At 71.7% G+C, this 20918-nt stretch overlaps 1 protein-coding gene across 4 annotated transcripts; it reads left to right on the top strand.

Annotated features, from left to right (window-relative positions):
- The first annotated feature begins 2579 nt into the window (after nt 1-2579).
- TNS2 (tensin 2) lies at nt 2580-20830 on the top strand. Of its 4 annotated transcripts, none has more exons than XM_067314211.1 (27): nt 2580-2709; nt 7291-7402; nt 7637-7674; nt 9817-9855; nt 10046-10084; nt 10206-10255; nt 11408-11579; nt 11720-11770; nt 11857-11979; nt 12476-12540; nt 13313-13396; nt 13703-13815; nt 14493-14553; nt 14637-14712; nt 14810-14939; nt 15075-15140; nt 15229-15345; nt 15485-16432; nt 17078-17632; nt 17725-17853; nt 18371-18463; nt 18576-18653; nt 18969-19046; nt 19338-19506; nt 20155-20223; nt 20322-20351; nt 20489-20830. In XM_067314211.1, exons 1-27 carry the CDS (start codon nt 2617-2619, stop codon nt 20628-20630), a joined length of 3720 nt encoding a protein of 1239 aa, XP_067170312.1. In that variant the 5' UTR covers nt 2580-2616; the 3' UTR covers nt 20631-20830. The 4 variants fall into 4 exon arrangements, with proteins under 4 accessions (XP_067170312.1, XP_067170314.1, XP_067170315.1 ...); XM_067314214.1 differs by lacking the exon at nt 2580-2709 and adding an exon at nt 5452-5530; XM_067314212.1 differs by lacking the exon at nt 2580-2709 and adding an exon at nt 6017-6088.
- The last annotated feature ends 88 nt before the right edge of the window (nt 20831-20918 follow it).

Raw genomic sequence — 20918 nt, 5'->3', positions numbered from 1 at the left:
GGGATTAAGTACCTGTATCCGGCCTCTGTCTGGGCTTCCTATCTATAAACTGGAGATGATAACGATCCCCTTGCCGAGGGGGCTCCAGCTCCTTCAGCGGTCGCCCTTTCTCGCTCTTGCAGGGCACAGGGTGCAAAACCGTGGGCGGAGGTGGTGTCGGTGCAGGATCTACCCCAGCCGGGCTGGAAACCATCCCTGGGGCCGCTGCCTCCCTCCTTGCGCTGCTACGCTCGCAGGAGAACACCGTGCGCCTTGTTGAGCCTGTTTCTTTTAAAAAAAAAAAAAAAAAAAGAAAAAAGAAAAACCACCTTGGGCCCAATTTCAGGCCATATTTTTGCAGAAGAAACCAACACTATCTCGGCGCGTACAATTAAGGCTCTGTGCTCGCTCCTCGGGCTTGGATGGCTGCTGTGATGTTCGGGCCAAGTCTCATTCCGGCCTCCCCAGTTTGCGAGCGGGCTGGCAGCGGGGCGAACAGGGCTCCCTTCGCGGGGCGGCTCGGCCCGGCTGCAAAGGCATCGGTGTGAGCTCCGGCCGGGCTGCCCCGCTCCCGGTGCCGGCTTCGGGGCCAGGATGAGCTGGACCCGCTGCCCATCCCGGGACTGCACTTTCCTCCTGCTTCCCCGGTCCGGTTCAGAGGGGGGATTTTGCACGGTTGCCGTAGCAGAGCATTGCTCCGGGCTCGGCTCCAAGGAGGATTTGAGGACTGAGAGGTGAACGGCCTTTGGGTTGAGCTTGAGTGTTGATGAGTGCAAGGGCAGCCGAGGAGGAGGAGGAGGGCGCCGAAGCAGGCAGGGAGCTGCCTGGTCCCCCCTGTGCTCACACATCTCCCTGGCTTCAGGACCTGGCTGGCTTGGAAAGAGCCACCAGGAGGGACAAGACCAGCCGAGCCCGGGGTGCAAAGCGGCGCAGGGACGAGACGCAGAGCAACCTGGGCCCCCTCGTGCCGGCCGCCTGCGTCCCGGCCCCCCTCCTGGGGCCTTAAAGGCCTTTTTTGTCGGCCTCGGGCCCACCTGGGAGGTTTGGGGTCACGCAAGTGTCCAGACACTGGCTCCTCATCCAAAGCCACTCGTGGTCGGAAACCTGGAGCAGGTTCCCCAGGCCACCTCGGCCTCTCCGGGTAGGAAATTTGGCCGCGGTGCGCGGGGAGGTGACGGCGCTGCTCCGAGCCATCCGGAGGAGGGCGATCCGTCGGCCCTGTTGCCCCTGGTCCCCATGTCCCTGTCCCCCTGGTCATCCTCCCAGGCTTTCCCAGCCTCCCGCGGATGCCCGAGGACATTAGGGTGCCTGGGGGGGATCCCTAAATCTCCCCACTCCCAGGAGGGGCTCGGGTGTCCCAGCAAGGCTCCAGGCCACAGGGGGATTCAGCTCCGGGGAGCTGTGCCCAAGGCTGCGAGCTTCCCCCCACAGTGCCCTCAGCCCACAGGGGTGGATATGCCCGTACTCCGGGTTTGTGTTGCTCCGAACCAGCTGCGATCGGCACCGGATTTTCTCTGGCCCCTCCGTGACCCCCCTTTCGCAGGGAGGCTGGGGCTGGGCATGGCCGTTTTCTCCTCATTTCCTACACCTGGAGCAGGGGCCATGCTGCCCCGGTGGGCGGCAGGGAAGAGTCCTGCAACCAAACGCTTCCAGCCTTTCCCTCCCGGGTGCTGGGGACGGATGTCCCGCAGAGCTGGGACAGGCTGGCGGAGGACCGGCCCTGCTCAGGGAGCTCGGATGTGGCTCCGCAGCAGCTCGCAAGCCATGGAAAAGAGCCGCGACGGGCAGGAGGAACCAGCTCAGCCGAGAGCGCGGCTGCCCCGGGCTTGAGCCCCGACAAACTCGAGCCATCCCAGGAGCTGGGGGCAGGATGCCGGCTGTGCCACTGTCGAGCGCGGATGTGGCAGGAGGCCAGCCCCGAAGACGGACAGATGGACGGCAAATCCCCCATCCGGACACTGCTCCCGAGGTACCGTCTGGTTCGCCCCCCCGTGCCGGGACCTGGGGGGGTCGGGCAGGGCTGGGGCACTCGCCGTGGGGCTGGGAGGCGCCGGCAGGGACGTCACCCCCGGGGTGGGCACCCGTCTGCACCCCCCCGTCTCGGGGGCACCATTAATAACCCCCCGGCCCCTCCGCCGCCACCCTGCCGAGGGGGAAAGACCCGTCCCCGTTTTGGGTACCGCGGGGCCGTCATCACTCCAGGCCCCCATCGTGGGGGGGGGGGGTGGCCAGGAGCCACCCAAGCTTGGGGACAGGGACGGCGGGCCATCTCCTGCAGCGGGGGCCCGGCCGAGCCGAAACGTGTGTCCGATTATCCCCGCTCCCAAATTCCGATTATCCTCCTCCTCCCAAATGCCCCCCTTTGCCACCGGGCGCTGCCCCCCGCCGGCACCTGCGCCGGGCACCGGCCGCGGCACTGGCACAGCTCCGGGCACCCTGGCAGCCTCGGCCGCCGCTGCCGGAGGAGGAGGAGGAGGAGGGCGCGGGAGGAGGTGGAGTTTTTTACGGCAGTTTCCAAGATCCGCAAGAAGAAGGAGGAAAGGAAAGGAAAAAAAAAAAAAAAAAAAGCGCTGGGAGGGAGGGAAAAGAAGGGAAAAATAATAAAGCCGGAGGCGGCGGCGGCGGCGGCAGAACCCCATGGGCCGGGGAGGAGGCGCCCGGTGCTGGGCCCGGCCCTGCTGCTCTCTGCCCCCCGCGAGCCGGGCCGGGGGGCCGCCGCGGCCGCCCAAGGTGCGTCACCCGCGGGGGCGAGCGAGGAGGGCGCCCGAGCGGCGCAGGGGGGGGCCCCGAGGCCAGGGGGATGGTCGCACAGACTGCCCCCCCCCCCCCACGGAGCGAGGCGCCCGGGGGGGGGAGTTTTGGGGTGCCCGGTGTACTGCCTCCCCCCCCAAACCTGGCCCCCTTCACGCAGCGGGGAGTTCCCCAGCTCCCCCAAACTGCCGGCGGGGGGGGCCAACGAGGGTCCCCCCCCCTGTTCCCGGGATATCCGCCCCGCTCCCGGGATACCCCCTGCTCCCCCCAGGCTCGGAGGACGTTCGTTGCGTTTTTGGATGTTGGAACCCGATGGGGGGGGGGGTTCGCTGTAATGGGATGGGGGGAGGCACCATTTCAGGCCCCCCCCCCCCCGGGATGTGGCCGGCTGGAGGAGGGATGTCAGGGATAGGGAAGAGCCAGGCTCTGCCCCGCTGCGATTTCGGTAAGGCCGATCTCCTGGCGAGAGCCGGAACCAGGAAGCCGTGTGGGAGCGAGGCCGGGCGCCGGGGCCCGGACGCCTGGGTCCTCCCGCCTGGAGTCGCCGGCGCCTCGCTTCCCTGCTCCGTGCCTCGGTTTCCCCCGCTCTGCCCGCTGGCATCGCCAGGCGAGGGGGGGCCAGGCGGCTCCGGAGCCCCCGGCCCCGCGCTCAGGGCCACCGACGGCGGCACTGCTCCGGCTCCTCCCCGGGATGTGGTGGGGAAAGGGGGAAATTCCCCCGGGAAAGCTGAGGGCAGGTGCAAAGCCCCGTCCCCCTGCGATACCCCAGCCCAGTGCCTCCATCCCAAACCCTATCCCTCCACCCTTTCCCTCCATCCCAAACCCCATTCCTTCATCCCATACCCCATCCCTCCATCCCATACCCTGTCCCTGCATCCTAAACCCCATCCCTCCACTCTTTCCCTCCATCCTATACCCTTTCCCTCCATCCTATACCCTTTCCCTCCATCCTATACCCTTTCCCTCCATCCCATACCCTTTCCCTCCATCCCAAACCCCATCCTTCCCTCTTATACCCTGTTCCTGAATCCTAAACCTCATCCCATACTCCATCCCTCCATCCCAAACCCTATCCCTCTATCCCTAAACATGTCCCTTCATCTCATCCCCTGTTCCTGCATCCTAAGCCCCATCCCTTCACCCCATCCCTCCATCCCAAACCCCACCCCATACCCTCTCCCTGCCTCCTAACTCCAGCCTGTACCTCATCCTTCCAGTCTGTACTCCATCCCTCCATCCCATACACTATTCCTCCATCCTATATCCCATCCTTCCATCCTGTGCTGTCCCCAGAGCGAGGACTCCCCAGGGCAGCCGCAAGCCAGCAGGACCCCAGGGGCCCGGCTGCCCCCCCAGGTGTCTCAGCCCCCCCCCCCCGTCACCGAGGAGGGATGCCAGGGGGATGGGCTCCAGGCCTGGCCCCCCCGTCCCATGTGGCACCCGGGCACGGCTGCTTCTGGCTCCGGGCCCTTCCCCTGCGGCCCCCGGAAAGCCCCGGTCACTGTCCCCTTCGGGAAGCCCTTCCCCAGCCGCCTCCTCCCTCCACTAAATCCCCCCTGTCCGGGCAGGCTGGTGCCCCCCGGCGCTGGGCTGAGCCCCGGCAAACTCAGCCCACTGGCTGTGCCGGGGGGGGGGGGGGGGGGGGACGACACGGCCCCTGGTGGCGCTGTGTGGCCCAGGCCTGGGAGCGGCGTTGGGGGCTGCGGAGCTATAGGGCCCCCGGGACCGGGCACTTACTGCGTGGAGCGTGCGAGTACCAGGGCTATATGGGCCAGGTCGTGGCTGTCACTGCGCTATATGGCCCAGGGCCGTAGGGAGCTATATGGTGCCTGTAGAGCCTAGGCTGGATGGCGCAGGGCTGTAGGAGCTGTGTGGTACCTATAGAGCCCAGGCTGGATGTTCCAGGGCAGTATGGAGCTATACAGTGCCTATAGAGCCCAGGCTTGGATGTTCCAGGGCAGTATGGAGCTATACGGTGCCTATAGAGCCCAGGCTGGATGTTCCAGGGCAGTATGGAGCTATACAGTGCCTACAGAGCCCAGGCTGGATGTTCCAGGGCAGTATGGAGCTATATGGTGCCTATAGAGCCCAGGCTGGATGGCGCAGGGCCGTAGGAGCTGTGTGGTACCTATAGAGCCCAGGCTGGATGTTCCAGGGCAGTATGGAGCTATACAGTGCCTATAGAGCCCAGGCTGGATGTTCCAGGGCAGTATGGAGCTATACGGTGCCTATAGAGCCCAGGCTTGGATGTTCCAGGGCAGTATGGAGCTATACGGTGCCTACAGAGCCCAGGCTGGATGCTCCAGGGCAGTATGGAGCTATACGGTGCCTATAGAGCCCAGGCTTGGATGTTCCAGGGCAGTATGGAGCTATACGGTGCCTATAGAGCCCAGGCTTGGATGTTCCAGGGCAGTATGGAGCTATACGGTGCCTATAGAGCCCAGGCTGGATGTTCCAGGGCAGTGTGGAGCTATATGGTGCCTATAGAGCCCAGGCTGGACGGCGCAGGGCAGGGGACCCGGTCCCCCTCGCTGGCAGCAGCCCCCCCGTGCCGGCCCCCTCCCGTTAACCCCGTCCTGCCCGGGGCCGCAGGGGTTAACGGGCCGCCGGTGCCCCCGGGGCGGCGGCAGGAGGGGCCGAGAGCGGGAGGGAGGGAGGGAAGGAGGGAGGGAAGGGGAAGGGGGGAAGGAGGAGGAGGAGGAGGAGGAGGAGGAAGCAGCGGCAGCCTCGCCGCTCCGCCGGGCCGCTCCGCCGCCGCACCGGGGCCGCCCCGGCGCCGGGGGGTCCCGCCGCCATGAAGGTACGAGCGGGGGCTCCGGGCCCGGTGGGGGGGGAGGGCAGCGGCCCGGACGCCTGGGCCCCTCGGCCCGGACGCCGCCGCGGCTCCCCCGGGGGGGATTTTTAGGCGGGGGGGGGGGGGGTGATGCGGATGGATGGGGAAACTGAGGCAGGGGCGGGGGGGGGGGGGGGAGGCGCCCGCAAGGCTCGGCGGCCGGCGGGGAAACCGAGGCAGCGCCGTCACCGGTGTCACGACGGCGCCCGGCCTCAGCCGGCCGCGGTGCGCTAGGGGGGGGCGGCGCGGCCCCGCCCGGCCCCCCGCCCTGCCGGTGCCCCCCCCACACACCCCCGGCGGCCCCCCCCGCACGGGAAGCGGCTATTGTGTGTGCGGAAAGCGGGGCCGACCCGGCCGCCCGCCCCCGCCCGGTGCCGCCGCCGCGCTGCGCTCCGCTCCCGGCCCCGCTGCGCTCCGCTCCCGGGGCGGCGGCCGCGGCTCGGCCCCGCCGCCATGAAGCCCCGCGGCGCCGTGGGGACGCTGCTGCGGGCGCTCGGCCGCCGCGACGGCACCGGCACCGCCACGGTACGGGACGGGACGGGACGGCGGCGGGGGATCCCCGGGGGCGGTGACGTAGGGCATCCCCGGGGGGGAGGGGGTTCCCCGGGGGGCGGTGACGTAGGGCCCCGTGGGGTGGGGTGGGGGGGAGTCCCCGTGGGGCCACGCCGGGGGGCTCGACGGGACCCACCCCCGGTATTGCCCCCTCCCCCGGGGTGGGGGTCTCCCAAAGGACCCCCGCCGCTTCGGGAGGGGGGGAGGTTCTGCGCCTCCCCCCCCCGGGGTGTCCGGCCCCGGCCCGCCAGGGGGCGCCCTCACCTAACTGCCCCCCACACGCGACACGAGTTGGCTGGGTCTCAGCCGGCTCCGTCCCGCGCTGGGGACCCCCCTGGGGAGGGGGGGGGGGGAGTTGTGTGAGCATGTGGGGAGGGGGCTGCCGGGGGGGTGTCGCTGGGTTGCGTGTGTGTGTCCCCCCCCCCCCCTTTCCCCAGCCGTTTTCCCACGCTGCCCCTTTTCCCACAGGCCCCTTTCCCAGGCTCGGCGGGGCCGTGGGAACCCGGCGGGGCTGCGGCCGGGGGCGGGGGGGGGGGGAGTGGGGGCAGGTCCTGCCCCCGGGGCCCCGTTTCCTGGGCTGGCCCGGGCCCCCCCCCCCCCCCGGGCCTGGCCCTGGCCCTGCTTCCTGCAGCGGGACACGGCGTCCTGGACAGGGGACAGGGCCGGGATGGGCCAGGCGCGCCGGGGGGGGCAGGGACGCGGCACCCAGGGGACAGCGTGCGCGTAGCGGGGGAGGCTATTTATAACCCCCCCGGCCCCCCCCCCGCCAGCCCTGTCCCCGTCGCCTGCCTCAGTTTCCCTCGCCCCGCGGGTCAGCGCGTGCAGCGCCGAGCGCGGCGTGGGGCTGGACGGGGCGTGAGCCGTGCGGGTGCCGGCGGGTGCGTCCGTGCGTCCAGCGTGTGTCCGTGCGTCCCCGGCTCCGTGCATCCCCGGCCCACGCGCCTGCGTCTGTGGCTCTGGGCACCCAAGGGTGCAACGTTCGTTTCCGCGGCTCTGTGCGCCCATGGGTGCAGCGTGCATCCGCGTGTCCGTGCATCCGTGTGTCTGTGCATCCGCGTGCACCCATGGCTCCGTGCACCCCCGGACATCGCGCGTGCACCCACGTGCCGGTAGCTGCGTGGCAGAGCCCCGGGCACCCGTGGGTGCTCCGCGCCCACCCGCTCCCGTCTCCGCAGCCCGGGAAGGCGCCGGAGCCGCACAGCTTCAGGGAGAAGGTGTTCAAGAAGAAGAAGAAGGCGTGCGCCGCCTGCAAGGAGGCCATCGACGCCCAGGGCCTGGTCTGCAGAGGTGACGCCCCCCCCCCCCGCGGCCCCCCCCGCGGCCCCCCCCCACTGCCCCCCCCCCGCTGCCTCCTACCAGCCAAACTGGCTGCTCCCGCGTGGGCAAAGGGAGGGGTCCTGCGGGGGGGGGAAGGGTCCTGGGGGGGGTCCTGGGGAGGGGTGTCACTGGGGGGGGGGGCAGGGGGACTGGTGTGCACCGGGGGGGTCGTGACATCCCTTTCGTCCCCCCCCCCCCCCGCAGTGTGCAAGATCGCCAGCCACAAGCGATGCGAGGCCAAGGTAGGGGGCTGGCGGGGGGGTGGGGCAGGGGGGGGGGGTTGCTTGCCCAGGGGGGGAGGTTGGTAGCCCAGGGGGTGACCAGTCGTCCGCCCCCCCCCCCCGGTGTCCCCACCAGCTCCCAGGCTGGTCCCGGGGTCACCGGGCTCGTGGGAACCTGGGGGGGGGAGGGGAGTGGCACCGTCCCGGGGAAGCTCGCAACGCCAGGGTGGGACAACCAGGGGTGTGCACGGGGGACGGACAGACGGACCCCATGTGTCCCCCCCCCCCGGATGATCCCGAGCCCCCAGGGTGGGGGGGGGACACACACGCAGTGCCCCCCGCGTGGCGCCCCCCCCCCCCCCCCCCAGCCCACGGCGCTTGTGCAACGTTTGCCTTGGCCACCGGCCAGCGGCTGCAGCTGGACAAACCGCGGGGACGGACGGATGGACGGGGGGGGGGGGGGACAGACGGACGGACGGGGGGTGGGGGGACGGGGTCAGTGTCCGCCCAGGCAGGGCAGGAGAGAGGGAGTGCGAAGGTCCCGGGACGGAGGAGTGTCCCTTCCCACCCCCCCCAGGTAAAGCGAGGGGTCCTGCTTTTTGGGGGGGGGGGGACACAGAGCAGGGGGTGGCACATTTGTCCCCTCCAGCAGGGGACAGCGCTGGGGGGGGGGAGGGGCGGCTCCCGGACGCCTGGGCTCCTCAGCTCCCTGCCACCTCCGTGCCTCAGTTTCCCCACCCGGCGGCGGGGGGGGGGGGGGGGGGGGGCCAGGTGAAAGGCGCCCTGTGCCGCCCGCCGGCCCCGCGCTATATTTAGCCCCGTCCCCCCCCCGCCCGCCCCCGCCGCCATCAATCGCCGCCTGTGTGCGGCCGGGCCCCGGCGCCAACGTCCCCCCCCCCGCGGCGGCCTGCGCGCACAGAGCCCCTCTGTGCCCCCGGCGGGCTCCTGCCGCGGGGCCTGCTGGGGCGCCGGGGTCCCGCTCGGGGTATGGGGCTGGGGGCCTGCTGGGGGGTCCCTCTCTGGGGCTGGGGTCCTGCTATGGGGCTGGGATCCTGCTCAGGGGTCCCTCTCTGGGGCTGGGGTCCTGCTATGGGGCTGGGGGCCTGCTCAGGGGTCCCTCTCTGGGGCTGGGGTCCTGCTATGGGGCTGGGGTCCCACTATGGGGTCCCTCTCTGGGGCTGGGGTCCTGCTATGGGGCTGGGGTCCTGCTCAGGGGTCCCTCTCTGGGGCTGGGGTCCTGCTATGGGGCTGGGGTCTTGTTATGGGGCTAGGGTCCCACTATGGGGTCTCACTATGGGGCTGGGGTCTTGCTATGGGGCTGGGGTCCTGCTCAGGGGTCCCTTCCTGGGGCTGGGGTCCCGCTATGGGGTGCTGGTGCTGGGGCCAGGGTCCCCCTCCAGGTATGGTGTCAGGGTCCCACTATGGGGCTGGGGTCTCGCTATGGGGCTGGGGTCCTGCTCAGGGGTCCCTCCCTGGGGCTGGGGTCCTGCTATGGGGTGCTGGTGCTGGGGCCAGGGTCCCCCTCCAGGTACGGTGTCAGGGTCCTACTATGGGGCTGGGGTCTTGTTATGGGGCTGGGGGCCTGCTATGGGGTCTCTCTCTGGGGCTGGGGTCCTGCTCAGGGGTCTCTCTCTGGGGCTGAGGTCCTGCTATGGGGTCTCACTATGGGGCTGGGGTCTCACTATTGGGCTGGGGTCTCGCTATGGGGCTGGGGTCCTGCTTAGGGGTCCCTCTCTGGGGCTGGGGTCCTGCTCAGGGGGCTGGGGTCCCGCTATAGGGTCCTGCTATGGGTCTGGGGTCCTGCTTAGGGGTCCCTCTCTGGGGCTGGGGTCCCGCTATGGGGCTGGGGTCCCGCTATGGGGTGCTGGTGCTGGGGCCAGGGTCCCCCTCCAGGTACGGTGTCAGGGTCCCACTATGGGGCTGGGGTCTTGTTTTGGGTCTGGGGTCCTGCTGTGGGGTCCCACTATGGGGCCGGGGTCCCACTCTGGGGTCCCACTGTGGGGCCGGGGTCCCGCTATGGGGTCCCACTATGGGGCTGAGGTCCCACTCTGGGGTCCCACTGTGGGGCCGGGGTCCCGCTATGGGGTCCCACCCAGCGCAGGGGGCCGGGGTCCCACTTTGGGGTCCCGCTCGGGGTGACCCCCCCCCCACCCCCCTTTGCAGGTGGCGTTGCCGTGCCAAGCGCTGCCCCCCCCTGAGCTGGTAAGTGCTGGGGGGTCTCTTCTGGGGGGGCGGGGGGATGCCCCCCCCCCCCCGCCACGGGGTCCCCTTGGGCGTGGGGACACCCCCCCCCGTGGCGGGGGGAGCGCGGGGTCCCCCTGCGCTCGGAGCTGCACAGTGCCGGGGGGGGGAAACTGAGGCACGGCCGCTCTCCCCCCCCCCCCCCCCCCAGAGGAGGAACACGGCCCCGGTGCGGCGCAGCGAGAACCTGGTGAGTCCCCCCCAAACCCCCCCCCCACACCCCCCCCTTAGGGACGGGGACACGGGACCCCCCCCCCAGGGGCCGGGACCACCCCCCCCGTGACCCCCCCCCCCCCCGCTCTGCCCCCCAGGGCTCCACCAAGTCCCTCAACTCCACCAGGCAGCGCAGCACCCTGCCCAGGTAGGGTGGCACCGGGGGGGGGGGGGAGGATGGGGGGGGACCCTGGGGGTCACGGGGTGCCGTAGGGGGGGGGCGGTGCCGGGTGCGAGGGACGCTCCGGTGGGGGCCATGGCCGTGGGGCGGGTGCGATGCCCCAGGGTGGGTGCTGTGGTCCTGGATGGGTGCCGGGACCCAGGGTGGGTGCTGCAGCCCCACAGCGCGTGCAATGCCCCAGGGTGGGTGCTCCGCTCCCAGAGCGGGTGCCCAAACCCCAGGGTGGGTGCTGTGGTCCCGGGGGGGGTGCTGTGGCCCCAAGGTGGGTGCAATGTCCCTGGCATGGGTGCTGTGGCCCCAGGGTGGGTGCTGTGGCCCCACCGTGTGTGCAACGCCCCTGGGGTGGTTGCAACGGTCCAAGGTTGGGTGCTGCGCCCCGGGGTGGGTGCTGTGGCCCCAGGAGGGGTGCTCGGGCCCCAGGGCTGGGTGCCACGGCCCATGATGGGTGCTCTGGCCCCACGGTGGGTGCAATGCCCCAGGGTGGGTGCTGTGGCCCCAGGGGGGGTGCTGTGGTCCCAAGGTGGGTGCAATGTCCCTGGGGTGGTTGCAATGGTCCAAGGTTGGGTGCTGCGCCCCGAGGTGGGTGCTGTGGCCCCAGGAGGGGTGCTCGGGCCCCAGGGCTGGGTGCCACGGCCCATGATGGGTGCTCTGGCCCCACGGTGGGTGCAATGCCCCAGGGTGGGTGCTGTGGTCCCTGGGGTGGGTGCAGCGCCCCAGGGCTGGATATTATGGCCCCAGGGCTGGGTGCCATGGTCCAAGGTGGGTGCTACAACCCCGGGGGGGGGGGGTTGTGCAATGCCCCAGGGTGGGTGCTATGGCCCTGGGGCTAAGTGTTGTGTCCCGGGGTGGGTGCCCAAACCCCAGGGTGGGTGCAATGCCCCAGGGTGGGTGCTCTGCTCCCAGAGTGGGTGCCCAAACCCCAGGGTGGGTGCAATGCCCCTGGGGCGGTTGCAACGTGCCAGCGCCGGGTGCTGCGGCCCCAAGGTGGGTGCAACGTCCCTGGCATGGGTGCTGTGGCCCTGGGGAGGTGCACAACGCCCTAGGGTGGGTGCTACAACCCCGGGGTGCAGAGGACCAGGTAGGGCCCCCCGTGACCCCCCCCCCTTCACCCCCCCATAGGAGCTTCAGCCTGGACCAGGTGATGGAGCGCAAGTTCGACTTCGACCTCACCTACATCACGGAGCGCATCATCTCCGTGTTCTTCCCCGCGGCGCTGGAGCAGGGCCGCTACCGCGCGCACCTCCGCGAGGTGGCCCACATGCTCACCTCCAAGCACCAGGACAAGTACACGGTGCGCCCCGGGGCCACGCAGGACGCCTGGGCCCCCCCCACCCCACCCCACCCCACCCCGCGGCGGCGGCGGGGGGGCAGTCGGGGCTGTGCCTCAGTTTCCCCTCCCGAGCCCTCGCTGACCCCCCGGCTGCCCCACAGCTCTTCAACCTGTCGGAGAAGCGTCGCGACATCGCCCGCCTGAATCCCAAGGTGAGGGTGTGGGGGGGGGGGGGGTCCGTGGGGGGGGGGGGTCCACCCACGGGGAGGGGGCTCCCGGCGCTGACTCCGGCCCCCAGGTCCAGGATTTCGGCTGGCCGGACCTGCACGCGCCGCCCCTGGACAAGCTCTGCTCCATCTGCAAGGCCATGGAGGGCTGGCTGCGGGCGCACCCCCAGCACGTCGCCGTGCTGCACTGCAAGGTGGGCGCCGGGGGGGGGGCCGGGGGGGCTGGGGGCTGCCGGGGGTGCTGGGGGAAACTGGGGTGCTGGGGGGACTGGGGTGCTGGGGGCAATGGGGAGACAGAGGCGGTTGGGGGGGGACTGGGGTGCTGGGAGACCCAGGGTGCAGGGGGCACTGGGGACACAGGATGGGACTGGGGGTGCTGGGGGGAGGTACAGGGGTTTTGGGGGTCCCTGAGTGGTGCTGGGGGGCACCCGGAGGGTGCTGGGGGTACTGGGGGCACTGGGGGCACTGGGAGGCCAGGCAATCTGGGGGGCACTGGGGGATGCTGGGGGCACTGGGGGGCACTGGGGGATGCTGGGGGCACTGGGGGGCCAGGCAGCCTGGGATGCACTGGGGGGATGCTGGGGCACTGGGGGGGATGCTGGGGGCACTGGGAGGCACCCAGAGGGGGCAGGATATGGCTGGGGGCATGGGGGGGGGCCCTGACACCCCCTTGTGCCCCCCCCTCCCCAGGGCAGCAAGGGCAAGACGGGCGTCATCGTGGCAGCCTACATGCACTACAGCAAGATCTCGGCCAGGTACGGGGGGCCGGGGGGGGTCGTGGGGGGCACGGGCTGGGTGCGGGGGGCAGAGGGGTTATGGGGGCATGGGGGGGCGCAGGCAGAGGGTATGGGGGGCAGAGGGGGGTCTGGGACGGGTGGGGGGGTCAGAAGGAGCTATGGGATGGGTATGGGGGCAGAGGGTATGGGGGGCTCTGGGATGGGGGGGGTCGGAAGGGACTATGGGGGGGCCTGGGATGGGAATGGGGGGTCAGAGGGGGCGATGGGGTGGGTATGGGGGCAGAAGGGGGCATGGGGGGGGATATGGGATGGGTGGGGGGTCAGGGGGGATATAGGGTGGCTATGGGGGGGCCTGGGATGGGAATGGGGGGTCAGAGGGGGCGATGGGGTGGGTATGGGGGCAGAAGGGGGCATGGGGGGGGATATGGGATGGGTGGGGGGTCAGGGGGGATATAGGGTGGCTATGGGGGGGCCTGGGATGGGAATGGGGGGTCAGAGGGGGCGATGGGGTGGGTATGGGGGCAGAAGGGGGCGTGGGGGGGGATATGGGATGGGTGGGGGGTCAGGGGGGATATAGGGTGGCTGTGGGGGGGCCTGGGATGGGAATGGGGGGTCAGAGGGGACGATGGGGTGGGTATGGGGGCAGAAGGGGATATGGGGGGGTCTGGGGTGGGTGGGGGGGCAGAGAGGGCTATGGGGGGCCCAGGGGGGTGTGGGGTGGCTGCGGGGGCCCAGGGGGGCGCAGGGGCCCGGTGCTGGGTGCCCTGACGCCCCCCCCCGCCCCCCCCAGCGCCGACCAGGCCCTGGGCACCCTCACCATGAGGAAGTTCTGCGAGGAGAAGGTGGCCTCGGCCCTGCAGCCCTCGCAGAGGAGGTGGGTGACGGGGGCACCCGGGGGGACACCGCCGGGGGGGGGGCGTGGGCAGCATCTCCAGGTAGGGGGGATCCCCTTTGGGTGGGGGGACCCCCCCATAGGGGACCCGGAGGGCAGGTGGGGTGGCAATGGGGGGCCGGTCCCCACGTCCCTGGGTGCTGGGGGTGCCACGGTGGTTGGGGGTTGCAGGGCGCTGGGGTGGTTGGATGAGGGGGCGATGCTGGGAAAGGGGGGGGGGTGCAGGGTGCTGGCGGGGGGGGTGCAGGGTGCTCAGCTCCCCCCCCTCCCCCTCCCCCCGGCCCCCAGGTACATCAACTACTTCAGCGGGCTGCTCTCGGGGAGCATCAAGATGAACAGCAACACCCTGTTCCTGCACCACGTCCTGGTGCCCGCCCTGCCCGCCTTCGAGCCCGGCGCCGGTGAGGGCCTCGCACGGCGGCCCCCAATTGCAAGGGTGCTCGTGCAAGGCCATGTGCTCGTGCAAGGCTGCTCGCGCTGCACCGTGCTCGTGCGCAGCTGTATGCTCGTGCAAGGGTGCTCGTGCAAGGCCACGTGCTCGTGCAAGGCTGCTCGCGCTGCACCGTGCTCGTGCGCAGCCATACTCTTGTGCAAAGCTGCTCGTGCAAGACCATACACCTGTGCAAGGGTGCTCATGCAAGGCTGCTCGTGCAAAGCTGTTGGCTTGTGCAAGGCTGCTCGTGCAGGACCGTATGCTCATGCAAGGCTGCTCGTGCAAGGCCATATGCTCGTGCAAGGGTGCTCGTGCAAGACCGTACGCTCGTGCAAGGGTGCTCATGCAAGGCTGCTCATGCAAGGCTGTCGGCTCGTGCAAGGCTGCTCGTGCAGGACCGTATGCTCGTGCAAGGCTGCTCGTGCAAGGCTGTTTGTGCAAGGCTGTAGGCTTGTGCAAGGATTCTCGTGTGAGACCGTGTGCTTGCACAAGGCTGCTCATGCAAGGCTGCTCGTGCAAGGCCGTGCACTCGTGCACGGGTGCTCGTGCAGCACCGTGCTCGTGCGCAGCCATATGCTCGTGCAAGGGTGCTCGGGGGGGCAGATTCGGCCCCCGTGCGAGGCTGACACCCGGCCCCCTTCCCAGCCTACCAGCCCTTCCTGAAGATCTACCAGTCCATGCAGCTCGTCTACACGTCGGGCGTCTAGTGAGTACGGCCCCGGGGCCCGGCCGGGGGTCGCTGGGGCCCCCCCCAGCCCTCAATCCCCCCCCCCATCCCTGCACCCGCAGCAGCACCTCCGGCGCCGGCACCCAGAGCCTCTGCATCACCCTGGAGCCCGCCCTGCTGCTGAAGGGGGACGTGATGGTGAGCGGGGGGCGCGTGCGGGGGGGGGGGGGGGGCGGCTCTGCGCACGGCGGTGCACATGCGTGTGCGCTCACACGCACCTTCCCCCCCCCCCCAGGTGAAATGCTACCACAAGCAGAGCCGCGGCGCCGACCGCGACGTGGTTTTCCGGGTCCAGTTCCACACCTGCACCATCCACGGCTCCCAGCTCTGGTTCGGCAAGGACGAGCTCGACGAGGCCTGGCGAGGTGGGGGGCGCCCGGGGGGAGGGGGGGGCGCGCAAGGGCCGAGGCGGGAGTATGACGGGGTGCAGGGGGGACGTGGTGGGGGGCACAGCTGCCCCCTTGCTGCCCCCCAGCTCCCCATCGCCCCCCCCCATCCAGACGAGCGCTTCCCCTTCGAAGCCAGCGTGGAGTTCGTCTTCTCCTCCGGCCCCGAGAAGATCAAAGGTGAGGGGGGGGCACACGGGACCGGGCACCCCGAACCGGGCACCCAGGGGCTCCCCGTCCATCCGTCCCCCCCCCCCTCCATCCCCAGGCTGGGACACCCTCCGCAACAGCCCGTCCGTCACCGTCGACTACAGCATCTCGGACCCCGCCGTGCGCTGGGACTCCTACGAGGGCTTCAACGTGCACCACGAGGACAGCCTGGAAGGTACGCCCGGACGCCTGGGCCCCCCGCACCCTTTCGGGAGGGGTAGGGGGGGCGTTGCAAGGCGAGCAGCGCCGCCGGGCTTGCGACGGGCAAGCGGCCGGCGGCGTCAGCCCCAGGGTGGCCCCGTCCTCGCCCGCAGAGCTCTCGCACACCCGGGGGCCGCTGGACGGCAGCCCCTACGCCCGGGTGCAGAAGAAGCGGGCGCCCAGTCCCTGGGGGGCCGAGGAGCCGCCGGCCACCGGCTCCCCCCTGTCGCCCCCCACCGCCGCCACCGCCACCGAGGCGGGGGACGACGGGACACCGGGACGCCCGCCGCCCACCGCCGCCGAGCGCCGGGAGCTGGAGCGCTTGCTGGGCGGCTTCGGCGTGCGCCCCGCCGAGGACGAGCGCTCGGCGCCCTGCGCCGCCCCGGCGCCTTCGCCCTGCCGCCGGGCCGCCCCGGCGCCCCAGTGCTCCTGCCGCTTGGGCTACCGGCCCGCCGGTGCCGCTAGCCCCGAGGGTCCCCGGCGCCGCGCCGACGGCACCCTGGAGCGCCGGCGGCCGGGCTACGAGGTGCCGCGGGCGGGCGAGGGCTGCCCCTGCGGCGAGGCGGGCGCCGGCGAGAAGCGGCGAGTGTACCGCTCGCTCTCGGAGGGTTTCCAGCCCTGCGGCTACGGCCGGGAGGCTCTGGGCTACCAGCCGCCGGGCTACCGGGAGGTGGTGGTGCTGGAGGAGCTGGCGCCGCTGTGCCCGTGCCAGGACTGCCAGGGCCGCGGCGAGGAGCTGGCGGCCGCCGCCGCCGCTTTCTACGGGCTGCGCCTCGAGCGGGGCGCCGAGGCCTGGGGGGCCGGTGGCCGCCTGCCGCCGCCGCCGCCGGTGGCCCCCAGCGAGGGGCTCGAGGCCTTCGCTTGCCCCCGCTGCGGCCGCCCCGGGCCTCTGGGCTTGGGGCCGGGCCGGGCCCCCCGGGCGCTGCTGGCCCCCCGCGACGTCCGCCTCGTTCCCCCCGACTGCTCCGCCGCCTACGGCAAGCTGGGCTACGAGGCCCTCGGCTTGGAGGCCCGCGACGGCTACCGCATCCCCGGCCAGCCGGACCCCCACGCGCCCAGCGGTGAGGGGCGCCCGGGGGCTACGGGCCATGGGGGGGGGCTTAGGGGGGGCTAGTGGCCATAAAGGGGCTAATAGGGGGTCTGGGGGGTGGCTGGTGGCCACAGAGGGGCTAATAAGGGTCTGGGGGGGCTAGTGGCCGCAGAGGGGCTAATAGGGGGTCTGGGGGGTGGCTAGTGGCCACAAAGGGGCTAATGGGGGTTCTGGAGGTGGCTAGTGGTCATAGAGAGACTAATAGGAGTCTGGGGAGGCTAGTGGCCACAAAAGGGCTATTGGGGGCATCTAGTGGCCATAGAGGGGTTAATGGGGGCCTGGGGGGGCTAGTGGCCTCAGAGGGGTTAATGGTGGGCTTAATGGGGGGTAACGGGCCATAGTGGGGCTAGTGGGGGCTTATTGGAGGGCTAGTGGCTGCAAAGGGTTTAATGGGAGTTTGGGGGGGGCTAGTGGCCACAGAAGGGCAATGGGGGGTCCAGGAGGGGCTAGTGGCCAAAAAGGGACTCATTACGGGGGGGCTCGTGGGCCCGGAGGAGCTAATAGGGGCCCCACGCAGCTAGTGCAGGTTGGGGGTGGCTAGTGGGGTGGGAAGGATGTGGCCAGCGTAGGGTGGCGGGTGGCTAGCGGCGCCCCGACCCTGCCTCTCTGCCCGCAGAGCGGAGGAGCCCGGGCGAGGGGGGCCCGTGGCGCGGGACCCCCGAAGCCCCCGGCTCGCTGCGCCGGCCCCCGCCGCGGGATCCGGGTGCCGGCGGCAGCCCCGAGGCGCCGGAGCCGCCGGGCACCCTGCGCCGCGGCAGCCCGGCCCGCAGCCCCCCCGGGGGTCCCGCCAGCCCCGGCCCCCCGTCGCCCGGCCCCGGCAGCCGCTCGGCCCCGCTCAGCGCCTCGGGCACCCAAGGGAGCCCCGACGGCGGGGTGTCGCCGGGCTCCCCGACACCCGCTTTCCCGCTGGCCACGGCGTACTACGAGCCGCCCGCCCCGCAGCCCCCCCTGCCCGAGAAGCGGCACCCGCCGCCGGCCCCCGGCGGCCTCTGGGACCGGCCTTCGCCCCCCGCCGCCCCCCAGCACGTCTCCTTCGCCCCCGAGCTGGGCGACGGGGGCACCCAGGGGGGCCGGGGGCTGCCGGACCCCCAGCTGGAGGCGCCCGGGAACGTCAAGTTTGTGCAGGACACGTCCAAGTTCTGGTACAAGCCCGGTCTCTCGCGGGACCAAGGTATGGGATTTTTTTTGGGGGGGGGGGGTGGGGGGGGCGGAGGGGCCCAGGCGTCCGGGCTCACGGCCCCCCCCCCATCTTGCTCCCCGCAGCCATCGCCCTGCTCAAGGCCAAGGAGCCGGGGTCCTTCCTCATCCGCGACAGCAACTCCTTCCAGGGCGCCTACGGGCTGGCGCTGAAGGTGGCCACGCCGCCCCCCAACTGCGTCACCCACAGCAAGGGTAAGGGACACCCCCCCCCAACCCCAGCACCCTTGGGTGCTCGTGTCCCGTCCTCCCCCGCGTGGCCCCGAACACCCCGGTGCACCCAGACCCTCCCCGAGCCCTGGACACCCCCCTGGGCATCACCCTGGTGCACCCAGACTGTCCCCAAGCCCTGGGCACCCCCCCGGGCACCCCGATGCCCCCAGACCCTCTCCAGGCCCCCCCGTGTCCCCCAGCATCTCCCTGAGCCCCCTGGCACCCCTGAGCCAACATCCCCTGCACCCGGGTGTCCCTGAGCCCCCCCCATGTCCCCAGACACCTCCCCTTGGGCCCCCCCCACGTTCCCCCCCCCCTTGAGCCCAGGGCATCCTGGTGCCCCCCCCAGGCACCCCGTGTCCCCCAGCACCCCTGGGCACCCCAAAGGCAGGGCTGGGGTGGCAGAGGCAGAGCCCAGCAGGGACCCAGGTGTCCGGGCCCGGGGGGGCAGGGGGGGGGCGGCTGTCGCTGAGTCCTGCCCCCCCTTTGCCCCCCCCAGGGGACCCCCAGGAGCAGCTGGTCCGACACTTCCTCATCGAGACGGGGCCGCGGGGCGTGAAGATCAAGGGGTGCCAGAACGAGCCCCACTTCGGTGAGGGGGGGGGCCTGGAGCCGGGGGGACAAGGAGGGCCGGTTGGGGGGGGCTCAGGGGGTGCCCAGGGTTTGGGGAGCCCCCTGACACCCCCCCCCACCCCCCCCCGCAGGGAGCCTGCCCGCCCTGGTGCTGCAGCACTCCATCACCCCCATCTCCCTGCCCTGCGCCCTCCGCATCCCCAGCAAAGGTAGGTGTTGGGGGGGCCCAGCCCCCCCCCCCGGTGGGGGGCACCCGACACCCCCCCCCCGGTGCAAGGTGCATGACCCCCTTGGAAGGGAACACCTGACCCCCCCCCCCCCCACGTAGGGTGCCCCCCCCCACCCCAGCACCCTTCCCTTGGGGGCACGGGGATCCCACGTGTCCTGTCACCCCCCCCCCATCTCCCTCCTCTTGGGGGGTTTCCCTCTGCCCCCCATCCTGGCCATGCCCTCCCCAAACTCCGGGGGGGCCCAGGCGTCCTGGCAGGGGGGGGGCCCAGCCTGTCTCCCCCCACACGGCACAGACCCGCTGGAGGAGAGCCTGGAGGTGCCTGTGCCCCCCAACATGAGCACGGCCGCTGACCTGCTGCGCCAGGGAGCCGGTGGGTACCGGGACGGGGGTACCGGGACGGGGGTACCGGGATGGGGGTACTGGGAGGGGGGGAAACCAGGCTGGAGGTACTGGGATGGGCTACTGGGAGAGGGATACTGAGATGGGGGTCCTGGGTGGGTACCAGGATGGTGGTACCAGGGAGAGGGTGATGGGCTGAGCCCTGGTGTCACGAGGTGAAAGGGGGGGGGGGGGGCAGGGGGCTGTGCCATGGGTTTGGGGTACCTGGGGGGGGCACGGGCACAGCCCCCCCCCCCCGGTGCCAGCCCGCGCCCGGTGCCAGCCTGCAGCGTGCTGTACCTGAGCTCGGTGGAGACGGAGTCGCTGACGGGGCCCCAGGCGGTGGCCAAGGCCGCCGGCACCGTGCTGGCCGCCAGCCCGCGCCCGCCCGCCTGCACCGTCCACTTCAAGGTGTCCGCGCAGGGCATCACCCTCACCGACAGCCAGCGCAAGTGAGTGACACCCCCGCCCCCCCCCCCCCCAAAAACCCTGCCCGGCCCCTCCCGCCACCCCGGGCATCACCCCGCCGTGGCCACCGGCTCCCGGGGACCAGCCCTTGGGTATCAACCCCCCCCCCACGCTGGGCATCACCCCCTCTGGGTACCACCCTCCTGCAGGCACCAGCATCCCTGGTACCATCATCCCTAGGTACCATCAGCCTCTGGGCCCCGAACCCCCCAATCCCAGCATCACCCCCCCCCCCCCCCGGGTACCATCATCCCTGGGTACCGTCATCCTCTGGACCCTGAACCCCCCAATCCCAGCATCACCCCCCCCCCGGGTACCATCATCCTCTGGACCCTGAACCCCCCCCCAATCCCAGCATCACCCCCCTGGGTACCATCATCCCCGGGTACCATCATCCTCTGGACCCTGAACCCCCCAATCCCAGCATCACCCCCCCCGGGTACCATCATCCTCTGGACCCTGAACCCCCCCAATCCCAGCATCACCCCCCTGGGTACCATCATCCCTAGGTACCATCGTCCTCTGGGCCCCGAACCCCCCCAATTCCAGCATCACCCCCAGGTCCCATCGTCCTGGGGGGGGGGGGCCCCCCACCTGCCCCCTGCTCAGCCTGTTCCCCCCCCCCCCCCCAGGCTCTTCTTCCGGCGTCACTACCCCGTCAGCAACGTCACCTACTGCAGCACGGACCCCCAGGACCGCAGGTACCATGGGGGGCGGGGGGGGACACAGTGGGGGGGGGAAGGGGGTGCCCGGCTAATTAGCGCCCCGCTAACGAGCCTCCGCGTCTCTGTGCCGGCAGGTGGGCGAACCCGGACGGCACCACGTCCAAGTAAGTACAGGAGGGCCCCCCCCCCCCCCCCGCCTGGCTGCCCGCCCCTGGGGGAGGGGGGGGGCGGTCCCTGGGTTGGGGGGGCCAGTGCCAAGGTCCCCACTGCCACCTGTGTGTCCCCCCCCCACCCCCGCCAGGATCTTCGGCTTCGTGGCCAAGAAGCCGGGCGGCCCCTGCGAGAACGCCTGCCACCTCTTCGCCGAGCTCGACCCCGAGCAGCCGGCCGCCGCCATCGTCAACTTCATCACCAAGGTCATGCTGGGCACCCACCGCAAGTGAGCGGCCCCCCCCCGGGTGCCCGGCCGGGGGGGGTCCCGGGTGCCACCAGCACCCCCCCCCCCCCCCCGGGGCTGCTCCTGCCCACCCAGCCTCCGGGCTGGGACACGTAGGCAGCGTGCGGAGGGGGCCAGGATAAATTAGGGAGGGGGGGATGCAGGGCTGCCGGGATGCCTGGGCTGGGTGCCCAGGGGATGGGGTGCCTGCTGCCCCCCCCCCCAGCACCCCGAATCGCCCCCTAAGGGGGGGGGCAGCACCCAGGGCCGTGCCCCCCCCCCCCAGCGCCGAGGC

This window comes from Apteryx mantelli, chromosome 33 (genome assembly GCF_036417845.1).
Source record: "Apteryx mantelli isolate bAptMan1 chromosome 33, bAptMan1.hap1, whole genome shotgun sequence".
NCBI classification, from domain to species: domain Eukaryota; kingdom Metazoa; phylum Chordata; class Aves; order Apterygiformes; family Apterygidae; genus Apteryx; species Apteryx mantelli.
The sequence above is the reverse complement of the archived record's forward strand: the minus strand, read 5'-3'. Positions and strand labels throughout refer to the sequence as shown.